At 42.7% G+C, this 18,457-nt stretch overlaps 2 protein-coding genes across 2 annotated transcripts in view; one reads left to right on the top strand and one right to left on the bottom strand.

The window, feature by feature from the left end:
- The first annotated feature begins 484 nt into the window (after positions 1-484).
- Positions 485-14,285, top strand: HSPH1 (heat shock protein family H (Hsp110) member 1). Its single transcript, XM_075265981.1, has 18 exons — positions 485-783; positions 4,806-4,863; positions 5,437-5,577; positions 5,666-5,788; positions 6,259-6,358; positions 7,027-7,160; positions 7,255-7,499; positions 7,752-7,980; positions 8,651-8,757; positions 8,974-9,107; positions 9,607-9,815; positions 10,726-10,848; positions 11,278-11,412; positions 11,805-11,930; positions 12,052-12,159; positions 12,803-12,922; positions 13,050-13,211; positions 13,414-14,285. Exons 1-18 carry the CDS (start codon positions 677-679, stop codon positions 13,612-13,614), a joined length of 2,562 nt encoding a protein of 853 aa, XP_075122082.1. The 5' UTR covers positions 485-676; the 3' UTR covers positions 13,615-14,285.
- A 2,415-nt stretch (positions 14,286-16,700) lies between these two features.
- The window catches only part of LOC142195888 (cilia- and flagella-associated protein 337-like), a 97,234-nt gene continuing 95,477 nt past the window's right edge, over positions 16,701-18,457 (bottom strand). The window contains exon 30 of the mRNA XM_075265980.1: positions 16,701-16,869. Coding sequence (XP_075122081.1) covers positions 16,701-16,869 — 169 coding nt within the window. The remainder of the gene's footprint in view (positions 16,870-18,457) is intronic.

Below are 18,457 nucleotides of genomic sequence, written 5' to 3'. Positions count from 1 at the left end.
CTAGTATTTTATGGCGTCGGAGTACATGCAGCGCTCCACCTTTATAAGGGCCGCGCTCACTTTTGCAGGGTTTTGCCATTCGCGTCTTGCCCTCTTCCATGTTGACGTCCCTGGGAATGGCGGGATAAAATGGGGTGGAGCTAATACCCAAATCGCCTGCTGCGGCCTGCTGTGTGTCCCAGCCTTTGCCCCTCTATCAGTCCAGAGAAAGTTGGGAGGTCTCAGCCATCTTGGAGAATGATGAATTGGGCCATTCCCGCCCTAGCACATTGTCCCATACAGGTTACAGCAGGCCCGCCATGTATTCTGCTACATCATATACTAGCTTATCATTCAGTCTCTGCATCGCCATCATTCTCCCACTAGTAACGGCAGCGTACAGGTCGTCCTAGCAACTACTTACGTCACATCTTTTTCAGCCTTCCTATTGGTTCCCTGCAGCGAGTTCTCCAGAAGCGTCCAGAACGCGGAAGCGGAAGCGGCATGTGTAGCCGGCGAGTAGTGTGCGGCTGCAGCTTCTGGAATCTTCTACCACAGGCTCTATATATGTAGCGGCGCCGCCTCCTCCACAGCAGCAGCAGCTCCCGGCTCAGCATCCTCAGCCTTGTCCTAACGCTATACACACGGCCATAGCGCCTGCACAGGAATACAACGCAGCCTTACTAACGCCGCTAACATGTCTGTGGTCGGCTTCGACCTTGGATATCAAAATTGTCACGTTGCCATCGCCCGAGCTGGTGGCATCGAGACTGTGGCCAATGAGTTCAGCGACAGATGCACGCCGTGAGTATAATGGGGAGGGGGAGAAGGCATCATGTGCAGGGGTGAACTGTGACATGTTACACTATATGTAATGTATTAGTACAGGGATTATAGTGATGCAACCACACTGTAATATGTATGTGAGAGTGACATCACTAGACTGTAATACATGTATACTAGTACAGGCAGTATATAATAGTGACATCACTAGACTGTAATACATGTATACTAGTACAGGCAGTATATAATAGTGACACCACTAGATTGTAATACATGTATACTAGTACAGGCAGTATATAATAGTGACATCACTAGACTGTAATACATGTATACTAGTACAGGCAGTATATAATAGTGACATCACTAGGCTGTAATACATGTATACTAGTACAGGCAGTATATAATAGTGACATCACTAGGCTGTAATACATGTATACTAGTACAGGCAGTATATAATAGTGACACCACTAGATTGTAATACATGTATACTAGTACAGGCAGTATATAATAGTGACACCACTAGATTGTAATACATGTATACTAGTACAGGCAGTATATAATAGTGACATCACTAGACTGTAATACATGTATACTAGTACAGGCAGTATATAATAGTGACACCACTAGGCTATAATACATGTATACTAGTACAGGCAGTATATAATAGTGACACCACTAGGCTATAATACATGTATACTAGTACAGGCAGTATATAATAGTGACATCACTAGACTGTAATACATGTATACTAGTACAGGCAGTATATAATAGTGACACCACTAGGCTGTAATACATGTATACTAGTACAGGCAGTATATAATAGTGACATCACTAGACTGTAATACATGTATACTAGTACAGGCAGTATATAATAGTGACACCACTAGGCTATAATACATGTATACTAGTACAGGCAGTATATAATAGTGACATCACTAGGCTATAATACATGTATACTAGTACAGGCAGTATATAATAGTGACATCACTAGGCTATAATACATGTATACTAGTACAGGCAGTATATAATAGTGACACCACTAGACTGTAATACATGTATACTAGTACAGGCAGTATATAATAGTGACACCACTAGGCTATAATACATGTATACTAGTACAGGCAGTATATAATAGTGACACCACTAGGCTATAATACATGTATACTAGTACAGGCAGTATATAATAGTGACATCACTAGGCTATAATACATGTATACTAGTACAGGCAGTATATAATAGTGACACCACTAGACTGTAATACATGTATACTAGTACAGGCAGTATATAATAGTGACACCACTAGGCTATAATACATGTATACTAGTACAGGCAGTATATAATAGTGACATCACTAGACTGTAATACATGTATACTAGTACAGGCAGTATATAATAGTGACACCACTAGATTGTAATACATGTATACTAGTACAGGCAGTATATAATAGTGACATCACTAGACTGTAATACATGTATACTAGTACAGGCAGTATATAATAGTGACATCACTAGGCTGTAATACATGTATACTAGTACAGGCAGTATATAATAGTGACACCACTAGACTGTAATACATGTATACTAGTACAGGCAGTATATAATAGTGACATCACTAGACTGTAATACATGTATACTAGTACAGGCAGTATATAATAGTGACACCACTAGGCTATAATACATGTATACTAGTACAGGCAGTATATAATAGTGACACCACTAGGCTATAATACATGTATACTAGTACAGGCAGTATATAATAGTGACATCACTAGACTGTAATACATGTATACTAGTACAGGCAGTATATAATAGTGACATCACTAGGCTGTAATACATGTATACTAGTACAGGCAGTATATAATAGTGACATCACTAGACTGTAATACATGTATACTAGTACAGGCAGTATATAATAGTGACACCACTAGGCTATAATACATGTATACTAGTACAGGCAGTATATAATAGTGACATCACTAGGCTATAATACATGTATACTAGTATAGGCAGCATATAATACATAGATAATGATACAAGCATCATGTACTGGGCTGATCAGATTAGTACAATACCACTAGACTGTAATACATGTATCTTGGTCCAGGCATCATACACTGCTACATGGTGATGCAAGATGTGTGATGGCCTGTACTGCTGCCTTCATGGTAGTTAAAGGGGTTGGCCACTTTCAGACCAATATGGAGACAAATGTTATTATTTGTATAATAAAAAGATATACAATTTTCCAATATTTTCTGTATCAATTCCTCACGGCTTTCTAGATCTCGGCTTGCTGTCATTGATTCTGTTACTTCTAGTGGAGAAAACTCTGACCATGGTCATGTGATTTACAGTCCATGGTCATGTGATGGTCAAGCTTCTGCAATAGACTGATTACAAGATAAATGAGATTTCTTGTGACCATTAAGTTGCGTTTATGACCATGGCGACTAGTGGTAGTTTACATGTAAAGACACCATCACTACTTGCTTGTCTGCCTTTGGTCTTGTAATGTGCGGCCTTGCTGAGGTCACCATGTAGCCCTATCCAATGGATTTCTTCTGCCACAGTGTAACTGTCATGGCAAGTTGCTACACAGCTCTAGTCACATATATTACTTCTGAGGGAGGCGCTAGAGAGTGTGTGCGCGCATGCGGTGTGACCAGTCTCAGACTCCATAGACCATCATTTACTGGTGGGGTCTGTGTAGTGTAATAGACGTATAATGGGACAGACTCCATAGGCCATCATTTACTGGTGGGGTCTGTGTAGTGTAATAGATGTATAATGGGACAGACTCCATAGGCCATCATATACTGGTGGGGTCTGTGTAGTGTAATAGACGTATAATGGGACAGACTCCATAGGCCATCATGTACTGGTGGGGTCTGTGTAGTGTAATAGATGTATAATGGGACAGACTCCATAGGCCATCATATACTGGTGGGGTCTGTGTAGTGTAATAGACGTATAATGGGACAGACTCCATAGGCCATCATGTACTGGTGGGGTCTGTGTAGTGTAATAGATGTATAATGGGACAGACTCCATAGGCCATCATATACTGGTGGGGTCTGTGTAGTGTAATAGACGTATAATGGGACAGACTCCATAGGCCATCATGTACTGGTGGGGTCTGTGTAGTGTAATAGATGTATAATGGGACAGACTCCATAGGCCATCATGTACTGGTGGGGTCTGTGTAATGTAATAGACGTATAATGGGACAGACTCCATAGGCCATCATTTACTGGTGGGGTCTGTGTAATGTAATAGACGTATAATGGGACAGACTCCATAGGTCATCATTTACTGGTGGGGTCTGTGTAGTGTAATAGACGTATAATGGGACAGACTCCATAGGCCATCATGTACTGGTGGGGTCTGTGTAGTGTAATAGACTGTCCTGCTCTTGTTCGTTCTGGAAATGGTCACCGCCTTGTTGTGTTGCACGAGTGTCCACATACACAATACAGGCAGAGTACGGTATATAGACTGGTATGGCCATCTTATTTATTAGCCAAGGGTTTATTAGTATCTTTGCTCCTATTGGGCCTTGGTTATAGACTTTGTGTCTCTGCAGCTTCTCCCCAGTTTACTTGTCAGTGAGATAAACCCGCGCCCACATATACTTCCAGCTGTACACTGCCCACATGTCTGCCCACAACAGACTCATTCACTATGTGTAGGTATCTGCAGAAAGTTTGCATTCACCGCCTCAATTTTTCCCATTTCCATTTTTTTTTTAACTTTTAGAAAATGCTGAAACATTTCAAGGAGTTATACTTTGTGCTTTCTAATTCATTGTATGTTTAGTAAATGCTCATTTTGTTGTGGGAGTCTTTCTACGCTTTTATCTCTCCTTGTGCCCTGTAATATATGGTTTTCTGAGATTGTGATAAACCGTCCATACACGATCAATGGAGATTGGGTTCATGGCATCCCACCGATCAGATTTTGCTGGATTATCCTTAATTATAGGACATCTGAATTATGGTAAAGTCTGATATCCCTATAATAGCTGACTTTTCTGTCTCTTTTCAGGGCTGTGGTGTCTTTTGGAACAAAGAACAGAACCATTGGTGTTGCTGCCAAGAATCAAGTAAGTTAAGTCCAGTGAATCGTAGTGTCAGTACAGGGGTCCCCAGCAATGACGTATCCTGTTTCTTAGCTGTGTCTGGAAAGCTGGCTTACATATATCTGAATACGTACAGAAACTGACCAGTCTACCTAGTCATGTCAATCTATTGGATGGCACTGGGGATGTCCTAAATGGAGTGTGGGCTTTTCTGTTTTATCATGGCATTGTAAGGGCTAGTTCACACAGGGCAAAATGGTCAGGATTCTGACGTGGAATCCGCATCAAAATCCTGCTCAAACTGCCTGCCATTGAAATCAGTAGGAGTCGGTCATCTCCTTGAAGCGAGCTGCCCTCCCTTCAGTCGGATTCTGCGGTTGATGCATCCGCCTCGCGACACCTCCTTCCTGACTAGGCCCATTCATTTCAGCCTAATCCAGAGTGAAAGCCATGACGGGATGCCAGTGCACTGCACCAGCATCCCGTCGTGGCAGCCATGATGGAATGTGTTCATGCAGAACCCCCATGTGAACTAGCCCTAAGAGTTCCTTTATATGAAATAAACTATTTATTTATTTTATTCCCCCTTCCTTTTAGCTAGTCACAAATGCAAAAAACACCGTATACGGTTTCAAGAAGCTCCATGGCCGAGCATTCAATGATCCCTTTGTCCAAAAGGAAAAAAATAACTTGGCCTATGAACTGGTCCAAACAAACAATGGAGGTGTTGGACTGCGGGTAGGTTCTGGTTCTGGTGCATTGTTTTGTTTTTGTTCTCTGCGGATTCAGTTTATGACGGATTTTATTTATTTATTTGTTCCTTTAGGTGATGTACATGGATGAACCACATGTATTCAGTGTAGAGCAGATAACAGCAATGCTTCTGACAAAACTGAAGGAGACAGCGGAGAGCAACCTGAAGAAGCCAGTGACTGACTGTGTCATATCTGTAAGTGTCCTATCCCAGGGGTCCTAAACCAATAGTCTGCGGACCAGGGACAGCACGACGTCCTGTAGCTGCTAAGATGTCACGCTACCTGATAGTTTACCATAGCAATGTGGTCTAGTGCAAAGTATCCAGCCTCGGGGTCTAGCCATTCACCAAGTGCACTCAGATGCTCGATTCTTGTCCGCCTGCCCGGCAGAGAGCCTTCCCATCTACAAAGTGGAGCCGGCCTATAACCCTTCCTCTCCCTGCCAGGCCATGGGAAAAATGTTTTCCATTGAAGCCAGTCCTTGGTGCAAAAATAGGCTGGGGACCACTGTCCTATCCCACCTAATGGGGCTGAAGTGACCCACCTAGGGCTTTTAGTTGTCACATTGCAAGCTAGGATTAGCTTTCCCAGTCAGTTCCTGTATGTGTGCTGTCACTTCTTGTTTCTGAACTGAATGTCATATGGAATTTATTTTGTTTTTTAGGTTCCCTCATTCTTCACAGATGCTGAGAGGAGGTCTGTGCTGGATTCAGCGCAGATAGTTGGCTTGAACTGTCTAAAGCTGATAAATGATATGACAGCAGGTAAGTGCCACCTATTCGGGATAACTGGTTGTAGAAGAAACTTGGTGTCAGAATGGAAAGTTAAATAAGAGCAGCACACCAGCCACAGGCCCTTATGGACTGCGGGTCTAGTGTCCCAAGTCACCCTGTAATAAAGCAAACTGTACCCACAATAACAAGGCTCTAAACTCTATCGTCTGTACTCAACGCAGTTCTTCAGTAATGCCAGAGGAGTACATCTCAACTTCAGTGTGTTTTTCCCCCTTACCTCCAGAACTTGTGCGGTGTCTATCCTTGGCTTCATTGAGGAGCTGCACCAGAGATGAGTCCGATAAGACTCAACTCTAGATAAGTGTGTTAAAATTTGGGCTCAGGGGGACTTAAATGAGACTTGGGACACTAAACGAAGGGTCTAAGCTGTTTTAGTGTCCCAAATTGACCTGACGGGTTCCCTTTCACTTCTGTTAACTGATAGTTTTTTTTGAAGCCAGAATCTGATGTGGATCCTAAAGGGTATGAATCTGCAAAGTACTCATTTATTCTGGTTTCGGATGCAAAAAAAATTGTATGGGTGCCTTTAACCCTAGAATGCTATCAACATGCTAAGAAAGGAATCTGTCATTTTGTTCACATGTAGAGTGTTTTTAATTTTAATTTGTTTTTTTGTTTTTTTGTTTTCTTTCCTCTAGTTGCTTTGAACTATGGCATCTATAAACAGGATCTCCCAGGTCCAGAGGAGAAACCCAAGATTGTGGTTTTTGCTGATATGGGACATTCATCTTTCCAGATTTCTGCTTGTGCCTTTAATAAGGGGAAGTTAAAGGTACGTAACTCAAAACGATGGAGAATTGGGAGAAAAGGGGTGGAATAGATGGATATAATTTTCATTTATTTATATAATGGTTCCCCCCCTTTAGGTTTTGGGCACTGCCTTTGACCCCTACCTGGGAGGAAGGAACTTCGATGAGAAATTGGTTGAACACTTTTGTGGCGAGTTCAAAACCAAATATAAGTTGGATGTCAAGTCTAAAATCCGAGCACTCCTGCGCCTCTATCAGGAGTGTGAGAAGCTGAAGAAGCTGATGAGTAGCAATAGCACCGACCTGCCGCTGAATATTGAATGCTTCATGAACGATATTGATGTATCAGGACGGATGAATAGGTGAGCATTTTGTCAGATCTGCGTGGCTGTGGAGGACAGTCCCTGACCCCTAGTACTGAGATTATGGCATATCATGTGAAAATTCTCCAAACTTTGGCAATACGCTAGTTCCTATTTTGGAAAACTGAATTATAACCTCTAAACTTCCATTCACTAGCATGTAAGAGACAAACTCTCTGGCGTTGTCCCAGCAGCATGTTATAAGAAAAGATATTGTGACACATAGTTGATGAATTCAATCCGGTCTTGCAGGTCAGACTTTGAAGCTTTATGTGCAGATCTCCTACAAAGAATTGATGCCCCCCTGCGCTCCTTAATGGAACAGATCCAACTTCGAGTAGAGGATATCAGTGCCATTGAAATCATTGGTGGTGCAACTCGTATTCCTGCTGTGAAGGAACGCATTGCTAAGTTTTTTGGGAAGGATTTCAGTACTACTCTAAATGCGGATGAGGCTGTCGCAAGAGGCTGTGCACTTCAGGTAATGTAGCTGAATGCATTTGCGCCAATTTCTTAGGGCTAGTCCACATTGGGGGCTGTGGGGTGGATTTTGGCACCGAGTGACGCGGCTGTTTTGATACATTTTAAGAAACTTAAAACTTTGCAAAATAGAAAAAATACTTTGTGACACCTGTAACTTTTCTATTTGAGTGTGTACAGCTGGGTAAGGCTTCTTTCTATGTGGGACAAGATGACGTTTTTATTAATACCATTTTTGTGGGTCCACACCTGCATAATAATAATAATAAGACTTTCCTTCTATCATTATTACTATAGCTACTCGGCAAATGTTACACTTTGCAGGTTTAATTCTAAGGACATTTAGAGTCTTCTACAAATTCTCGTAGCGCTTGTGTTACAAGGAGATGGAATAGATGTGCTCTCTTGCGCTTCTCAAATGATTTCTTAAAAAGGTTCATTGAACAGTCTTCATTTTGTTGAACCTACTGAGTTGCTATAGAAATAAGGGGGGGCGTATTCAGTGCGAGTCTGAGTACAGACGTGGCGGATGAATGGAGAAAGTTGAAATACACTTGTATTATAATATAGAAGTACACATAAAGACTAGTTCGCGCAGATGATCAAACGCTTCTAGAGCTCTGCGAGTCTTGTTGTTCTTGCTTTATGTAACATGCCATTCTCTTCTGCAGTGCGCCATTCTCTCACCAGCCTTTAAAGTTAGAGAGTTCTCTGTTACCGATGTAGTACCCTATCCCATCTCCCTGAAGTGGAGCACAGAAGCAGATGAGGCTGAAGGGTAAGTAGAAGTGCTAAATATTCAGGTCGTCTATACAAGTCTGTCGGTGACTCGGCACGTGTGTAGACCATAGCTGGCTTCTTGATGCTTCTATGGAGTTCAGCGTTATGCATTGCACGTGTTTGCCGCTTATGTAATAAAGAGAGAAGTAGGCGTGCATGATATATATATTATTTATATTCTAATCTATATCTTTTATCCTGACTTGTTTTCCAGATTCTATGAAGTCTTCAATAAGAACCATCCTGCTCCCTTCTCTAAAGTCCTCACTTTCTACAGGAAGAATCCTTTCCAGCTTGAGGCCTTTTATTCTAATCCCACCACCGTCCCTTACCCTGAAGCCAAAATAGGTAAGGGCTAGTTCACATGTCAGTCGGGTGTGGCAAAACGCTTCAGGAATTAGGAAGCTTTTTTTTTACATTGGAGCGGTATCTGGAGAGGTTTTTGGTTAAAAAAAAACGCCAGGCTGCCTCCCCCCCCCCCCCCCCCCCCCCAGCACAGTGAATGGACCTGCTAGGGGTCTACGTAAACCTCTATTTTGAGGAGGATTCCGTATCAAAATCCGCCCCCTCTTGCCCCGTGTGAAATGGCCTAAGGCCACTTTACAGTAAAGGTCACGAAGCACTGATGGCAAGTAGGATGTCATCTTCAATTGTGAGACCTATTAAGCTTCATAGGAAAAGTTTTTTTTATCAATGTTAAATTTCTACTGTACTCCAATGGTCAGAAGGTGACGTGACTTGAGCACCTGTTAAATTGTTTAACCTGCATATTGGGCTCTATTCATGCTCCATCTATATCTGAGACTGTTTGTTTGTTTGTTTATGCTGAACTTCTCTCCATTCACAGGTCAGTTTGTTGTTCAGAATATTTTTCCATCTAAAGACGGAGAAAAGGCTAAAGTGAAGGTAAAGGTTCGGGTGAACACTCATGGCATCTTCAGCGTTTCTACGGCTTCTGTTGTTGAGAAAGCGGAGGTGGATGAAATTGAGGAGCAAGCGGTGGATAGTGGCGTGGATACAAACAACCAAGGATCTGCAGAACCTATGGAAGACGATGTAAGTAATTCTTAGAAGGCCTGAGATAAGCTTTGTCTAGGAGGGTGTGGGCACATAACTTTATTTATTTATATAGCACCATTAATTCCATGGTGCTTTACATTTGGGGGTTACATACAATACCCAGAATGTACAGGTAGATATAATGCTAACAATGACCGACTGGCACAGTGGGGTAGAGGGCCCTGCCCGCGAGGGCTTACAGTCTATGAGGGAAGGGGGGTAGAGACAGAAGGAGAGGGGGAGACTGTACAGATGGTGGTGTGGTGATAGTGTTATTGGAGGTTGTAGGCCTTCCTGAATAGGTGAGTCTTCAGGGCCTTCTTGAAGCCTGTGATTGTGGGGATCAGTCTTATGTGTCTTGGTAAGGAGTTCCAGAGTATGGGAGATGCACGGGAGAAATCTTGGAGACGGTTGTGTGAGGAGCGGATGAGAGAAGAGCGGAGTAGGAGGTCGTTGGAGGATCTGAGGTTACGTGTGGGCAGGTAGCGGGAGATTAGTTCAGAGATATATGGAGGGGACAGGTTGTGGATGGCTTTGTATGTCTGTGTTAGTAGCTTGAACTCAATTCGCTGGGCTATAGGTAGCCAGTGGAGGGACTGGCAGAGGGGAGCAGCCGATGAAGATCGGGGGGTGAGGTGGATTAAGTGAGCAGTGCAGTTTAAGGTGGACTGGAGGGGGGTGAGAGTGTTAGCTGGGAGTCCATGCAGAAGGGTGTTGCAGTAGTCTAGGCGGGAGATTATGAGGGCCTGGACGAGCATCTTGGTAGTTTCCTGTGGGGGAGGTTAGTATACATAGATGCTCCCATGTTCACTGTCACTATATGGATTAAAGTATTAATATTGCCAACCTCTCGCTGTATCCAGTCTACCTGAGCACTCATCTCTTTGTGCCTGGGGTTTTCTTTCAGAGGCATGTCCAGCAAGATCAAGCAGAGGCTGGAACACAGGCCCAGGTACAAACTGATGAGCAACCTCCACCTCCTCCACCCGAGCCTACCAGTGAGGAACACAAAATGGCTGACACTGAAAAAGTGAGTTTTCTTATTTCCATTTCTACCTCTTTAGCTTCTGAAATCCTTCACATGGACAGGAATCATGTTTTATAATAGTGGCCAAAAACTGCAGCCTCCATATGGCTCTTAATATTGCAGTATTTTTGCTACACAAGCACTGTGAACTTCGGGAGCCACGTCAGTTCGTGATGCTGGCTGCATTCGCTGGACACTAACCAAAGTAAATGGCTTTAATAGTCCTATGTATTTCAAGTCTTTCACGAGTGTCTTTGTGTGCCTCAGGGGAGGATATGGAGATCACATCTCTATTAACAGCACAGCATTGCAGTCAAGTGAACCTGACCTATGTATAGCATAAGTCATCTGACCTGACTATAAAGCTGCCAGACATGGGCTACAGGGCTTGTCATTCAGGTTGATCAATTTTATTGGGACCTTTTAATTTAGGTGGAAAAGAAGAGCGATAAGCCTCCCGAGGCCAAGAAGCCAAAGATGAAAGTAAAGAATATCGAGGTGCCCATTGAGGCAAACTTTGTGTGGCAGCTGGGAAAAGACCTGCTCAACATGTACATTGAGAATGAGGTGAGTAACAGGTTAAATACTGGATATAGATAAAATATATAATAATTTGTGTCTAATAGAAGTGACCGTCTTCCATAACTAGATTCACAATGCTGCAGCGGAGGGGGATCTGGACGTCAGCTGTGTCCACTCCCATTTAGGAAAGGAACAAGTGTCTTTTCTTCTACTCCTAACATGCAGAAGATAGATTTTTGCAACTTTAGACGTCTTAATTTGGATTCCCTCTGTTCATGATATGATGCCGCGTTATATAATTATACGGCTCATCCTCTTGTGGCAGGAATAATTGGTATATACACTCGGCTTGTTTTCAAGGGCCTTGTGTTTGCACCTGCTTTTGTTCACTGTTTTGCAACTGCAAGCTTAGAAACATCTTCTCTTCCAAACTATAGGGAAAGATGATTCTTCAGGACAAACTGGAGAAAGAGAGGAACGATGCAAAAAATGCTGTGGAGGAATATGTCTATGACTACAGAGACAAGCTGGCCGGGCCCTATGGCAGGTTCATCAGTGATGAGGTAAGTTCATGGCTTTCATTGATGGTTCCTTCTCTTGGTGTTGCATGAAAGTAGAATTCAGTCAAAAGGTAACATGATGTGGAATAAACATAACTCCCCTCCCCCTTCTCTTTTTGACCAGGATCTGAGTCGTTTTTCAGAACTCTTAACAGAAACTGAGAACTGGTTGTATGAAGATGGGGAGGATCAGTCCCGGCGGGTGTATGTTGAGAAGCTGGAGGAGCTTAAGGTAAAAGCACCACATCTCAACTCTGCCATTGCGTTTTCATTTCTCCTAACCTATAGACTTGTGTTCTCAGTGGAGGGAGACTGTAGTATCTCCAATGAGAGAATAAAGGATCAAATCTGCATGCTGATACTTTATTTCCTTCCACCAAAACTACTGTCAGACTGTGATCCTACAGAAAGGTGTACAGGGGGTACCCCAAGTCTAACATATAATACTGCACATTTTAAGAATTTGTCAAATACTAGGTATTAAGGGCCCCTCTTCCCTAAGGACAGGTCAAGAATATCATTCCTGTCCTGCAGCTGTCCAAAATACCAGACACTTAATGGGGCTTTATATATCCGTATGTGATGACCTATCCTGTGGATCAGGATATATAAAGCTCCACAGCAGGGCAAATCTCAGCATTTCTGTCCCCTGGGGCCCCGGCCTTACATTGTTTTGGTCTGAAAGTGACCACTGGGGTCCATATAACAAGGTATCTGTCAGATTGTCTTGTCTATAACTGGAAGCGATGAGGATACTATGAACAGAGAGCCTATGGGGAACTTGAGGTTTTCTAATTGATCCTTCAGCGCTGCTAAGATTAGAAACCTGTAACGTGTAAATTTATTGAGTCTACATCTGTATTTGTCTCCTTTAGAAATATGGCAATCCAGTCACTGAGCGGTACAGAGAAGCAGAAGATCGGCCAAAAGCATTTGAGGCTCTTGGTCAAAGGTTACAGCACTACACGAAGATTATAGATGAATACAAGAACCAGGTGTGTATCTAAACTGCTTACATTACATTGTTACAGGGGTTGTGCTATGAGAGACACCCACTCTGCAGAATGTAGCCCTGTGTACTTACCGTCCGTCCTGTTCTTATACTCTGTTATACATTGACAGAGCCAGGATTATCAGCACATCAGTGCCACAGACATGGAGAAAGTGGAGAAATGCGTTCGGGAAACCATGGAATGGATGAATAATGCAATGAATGTCCAAGCTAAGCAGCGATTGGATCAGAACCCAGCTATATATGCCCGTGAAATTAAAGCGCAGGTTTCTGTAAGTATTGCTTTGATAATACATGTAGGTCCCACCTCTAATACTCACCTGTTTCCAGAATAGGGGTTCTCCCTAACACCCCTCAAAATCCCCTGCCTCATTCCAACTGGTGCTGTAATAAATGGAAGGGGTGTCTGCGCATGCACCAAATGATAAGCTCCTCATGAGGACCAATAGAAATGAGTCTCTTTCTTGTGTTTAGGCATTGGACAGCAGCTGCCACCGCATCGTAACGCAGCCGAAACCGAAGGTCGAATCGCCCAAATCCGATAAACCAGTAAATGGCGTGAACCACAACAATGAAGACCTGAAGGCCGACAAAAATAAAACAGTCCCAACTTCTCAGCAGAATGGAGACTGCCATCCGAATGAGAAAGAGACTGTGGATATGGACTTGGATTGAAAGACCTAAACCCCCAAATCTCCAGTTACAGGGACTCGCTACAATCTGTTCCTAGCTCATTGCTCTTTACATGTGCGACCTCCTGTAAATTAAGATTATTCCAGTTTCTGTTTTTTAGTTTTTCATTTATTTCTGTACTGTGACCAAGCACTGTCTAAGGGACTATTTATTAAATGTTGGATTTTTTAGTTTTTTTTTGTTTTGTTTTGTTTCTTTCATTCTATATTATGCTGCACAGGACTAGATTAAGAGATGCCTTGTATAATTGGAGGAAAACAGAAACCAAATTCCTGTGGAATTGTGCACTTCATATCGGGCTTCTGAGTGTATGAACTTTATAAAGCACTGAGAATGTGGCAGAGTTTGTGTTGCAGGTGGAGAGATTGGAGGGAGCGCTTTCTTTCATTTCACTGTTCCTGCATGCCATGAAGAGATCTAGCAAGTCCTCTGGAAATGGCCTTTTGGTTCCTTACAGCAAACTCTTCGTTCAAAACAGTCTTTTTTTTAGGTTGAAAGCAAACTTGAGGATTTTCACTTTTTTGGCACCAAGGAGATCTGCGTTAAGTGCATTTTCCTAGTTTTGGCTATTTTAGAAAAATGTACAAAGTGAAAGATGTGCTTTATAGTATTGTAATTGTTGTGGAGCCTTCTGAGAACTTTGGTTAATAAAGTTCTGTAATTTCAGTAAAGAGTGAAAGCTTATTACTAATGTGTATATAAATTACTAGCCTCTGCCCGCGACTTCATCTGCGTGGTGTTGTTGCGATGAGCCACCTATATTTAGCGAAATGCGGTTGGCGATCCGCCTGCATCTCTGCTCTGCTACATCTGTGCATATGCGTAGCAGACCCAACAGTATGTACATCCCTATGGAGAGCAGACCAAGCTGTGCTACAGCGCTTCCTCAGTCCTGCTACATCAGGCAATTTGCAATACAGGGGTTATCTTTTATCAGTGTATGAGCAGCTTCTATGCTAGAAACGGCTGTTGCTGAAATTTGCCACAGTTCTCCCCCCTCTGAGTCCGAACACCACATTTCCCCCGTTTTTATATACACACACACACACACTCTCACACACTAAACTGAACCCCACATATACTTGTGCCCACACACAACCTGCATGTTCTGCACTCTCCTGACCTTCCATTAGACTCCATTGTGAGCGGCTTCCACACTGCCAATGCAATCCTATATAGCTCCGCCCACACCATAGCGTGATCCTATCCGAGAACGGCTCAAGGAACTGTCCCGACATCATCAAGGGTCCTTTAGCGTAGTGTGAACATAAAATCGTTCATAGTAGTCACAAAGCCATGTCTTTTACTGGGCTAAAAAGTAGAGTAGGTTTCAAAACGGGTTACAATCTATGTGGCAAATTTCACGCAACTCTGTTCAGCTGTTTTTGCATGATTGAGGGAACAAACATCCAAACTTTCACATTTAGTAGGAAGGAGGATAGGATATATTTTATATATATATATAAAAAATTTTTTTTTTTTTTTAGTTTTAATCTCCTTGAAGTAAGTGGGTAAGCTTCTGAACAAACCTATTCCACTGGTTTACTGTGCATAAAATATATTCTTGCCCAAAACCCAAGGTGACCCACAGGAGGGCAAAACCAATCTGTTAATGGCAGAAGTTCAATGAACTGTTAAGTGAAAATAAATAAATTCTTGACAGATTCTTGGATCAACTCTCTCCCGTAATGTCACTTGTGGCTTACAAGTAAATGTTTTGTTTTGCCTGGTTCACAGGACAAATCTAGTTACATAGGATCCAGGGATTCCCAACCAGTCTCCCATGCTGCTACTTGGCAGGTCTGAAGCAGTGTAATGTCTAATTCAGGACAGGCACATACAAATTAGAATGGTCGTTGACCTGAAATCCTGTTGCTTTTGGTCCCTGCTTCCCCCCAACTTTCTGTATGTACAAGGACATCTATGTTTTATATTGTATGAAATAAGGATACTTTTGGCTTTATTCAAATGGTCTCTTCAAGTTTTAGGGTTCTTATGATGGAATTTAACATGCCCGATCATCTCGTCCCACTGTAGATAATTGGCAACGTGTGTAAATACAGAGTTTCTCCAAAAATAAATCCTAGTAGATTTTCCAGGTTTTATGGAGCTTGAAATATAAGGCCTACCACAAAAATAAACCCTAGCTAGTTTAACCCCCTTCCTGCTTTCTGCTGTGCAATTACAGCAGACGCCGGATTCTTAAAAAGATGACAGCTGTTCTGCTGCAGAGCGGCTACTGTACCGGGTCTCCGCTGTAATGTACAGCAGAGACCTGGAGTTAATGCCTGCGATCAGTGCCTACTTTGATCGTGACCCGCAAACAATTGTAACCATAATTTACAAGATATGGGAAACATGTCAGCACCACACTTGTCTGCAGCCTGTGTGTGGTATAGCAGTTAAGCCCTACGTAATGGGGCTGAGCTGCAGGGACAGACTCAACCTGTGGCCAGATGTGGTGCAGTTTTGGGAACTTTTTAGTTCACTAATGTTACAAGGGAAACGTGGAGCAACCAATCCGTCACCAACTCCTTTTTCTATGGCTCTTTGGCAACCTGCTATTGCTGTATCAGTCTACACTTGGTGTCTCTGATAGGGAGTCATCTGAAATGAAAAGTTTATTTTCAATAATTTACAACAAACACATCAAATGAATATGAAGATAATCCAACCCATCAGGAACACTTATACCCTATCTGCAGAATGGGGAATAGGTTTATGATCCCCGGGGCCCTCGTCGATCACAAGTAATGGAAAAGTATAGAAAATGTATGGTTTTATGAAATTATTCAGACCAATTTCCCTTAGCTATGAGTATCTTCCTTTTTTTTTCTTTTTTTTTTTCACAGATCAGGCTATTTGTTTCACTTATTGAGGTGAATGGATTTGTTTAATAAAAATGTAGTTTTTTTTTTTTTTTTTCCCTCTCCTGTGTTCTCTGTAGCCCTTGGTTCACCTATTCACTCTCAACCAGTTGGGTTTAGCAGCACTATACTACACACCGGGGCAGTTTTATAACAACCCTAGTTATAGAGATTGTTTTTTTTGTTGCTGCCAGTCACTTCTCATGAATTTACATAGCTCTGAAATGGATCCGCACCAGCCACAGACATGTCCGGCTTTTCAAAAGTCGCAGAATTACTTTCGAGGTCAAAGTATTGAAGGTTGTGAAAGGCATTGGGTCCACCATGATCCAGGGGCTTGTGTGAGATCTTGTATTTCTCATGGCGCAACCTGCAGAGACATTTTAAGACATAAGTGAATGTTTCACAATTTCCCAAGTTACCACACAAGCAGTAATAAGGGAACGGCCATAAACAAGGAGTACAATCAATTTTTATTTATTGTTTTTACACACACACACACACACACACACACACACACACACACACCCGTATATATACACGAGAGAGAGAGAGAGAATATGTGTCTATATGAGTGTGTCTGTATGTGTGTGTGTGTCTATATGTGTCTGTGTGTCTCAGTAACCTAGGGGCAGAGATGGAAGGGGAATGTTATACTAGGGCAGAGATAGCAGATGGAGGGGGGGACATGAAACTGGGGGGGACATGAAATGGGGCAAATAAAGGAGAATATGAAACTGAGGGAGAAATGGAGGGGGGGGGGCATGAAACTGGGGGTAGATGAAGAGGGCACTTAAACTGGGGGGGACATTAAACCGTGTAGGTAGCTGTAGGGGGACCTGAATGCCTCTAGTTGCCCCCAGTTTAATGTCACCGTCCAGCTACCCCTACAGTTTAATGTCTGCTTCCAGCTTCCCGATTTTAATGTCCCCCTCTAGTTGCCCCCAGTTTCATGTCCCGCTCTAGCTGTCAATTTATTGCCCCCCTCAAACTACCCCCACTGTTTAATGTCCCCCTCCAGCTGCTCCAGGTTTGTGTCCCCTCTAGTTTCCACCAGTTTATACTGGGGCACCAGGAGAGGGACCTAATACTGTGGGGCAGTTGGAAGGGAACATTATAATGTGGGGGCATATAATGTACGGGTGACTGTAGGAGGATTATACTTTGTGAGGGAACTTGGAAAGATGATTGTGAATGGGCGGAGTCAATGTAGAAGTGGGTGGAGCTAAATTTGCTATGGCGCGGCCCTCTAGCATAGTTTCAATTTCTTATGCGGCCCCATGGGAAAATTAATTGCCCACCCCTGGTATAAGCCGACCCGAATATAAGCCGAAGCCCCTAATTTTACCACAAAAAACTGGGAAAACTTATTGACTCGAGTATAAGCCTAGGGGGGAAATGCAGCAACTACTGGAAAATTTCAAAAATTGATTTCAATGGGAGTTACGAGCATATACCACATAAACCGGGAGGCTTTTTTGGACGGTGATTTTGAGGTGGATTCCTGACCGAAAAACTCTGTGTGAACTCAGTCTAACAATCATGTCACCATGCCCCCATTACCATCAGCAGTATTTGATGCGACTATACAAGAAGCTTCCAGGACCTTTGCTGTCATATCCATATTAGGTCCATTTTAGTATTAGCTAGGCAGTTTTTCCGAAAGAGAAACTAGGTGCGAGTACTAGACATGAATACAGGAATAAGACATGGATTACACCATCATATTTTGAATTTACCTTGATGATCTGGAATAGCTTATTTTTCCAATCATACACGTTCCCTTTAAATAGAACAATAGTGCCCATACTATGTAGGGCTTAGGCTAGCCAGCATCAGTAAGTGCCTGTACAATTTTAAGAGAAGCTATTCCTTCTGTAGCCACCCCTGGGTTTGGCTCAAAAAATCACAGCAAAATCTGCAACAAATAAAGCTGCTTTTCCATAACATGGGGCCTC

The sequence above is a fragment of the Leptodactylus fuscus genome, chromosome 2, assembly GCF_031893055.1.
Source record: "Leptodactylus fuscus isolate aLepFus1 chromosome 2, aLepFus1.hap2, whole genome shotgun sequence".
NCBI classification, from domain to species: Eukaryota; Metazoa; Chordata; class Amphibia; order Anura; family Leptodactylidae; genus Leptodactylus; species Leptodactylus fuscus.
Note: the sequence above shows the minus strand (reverse complement) of the source record. Positions and strands in the feature narration are given on the sequence as shown.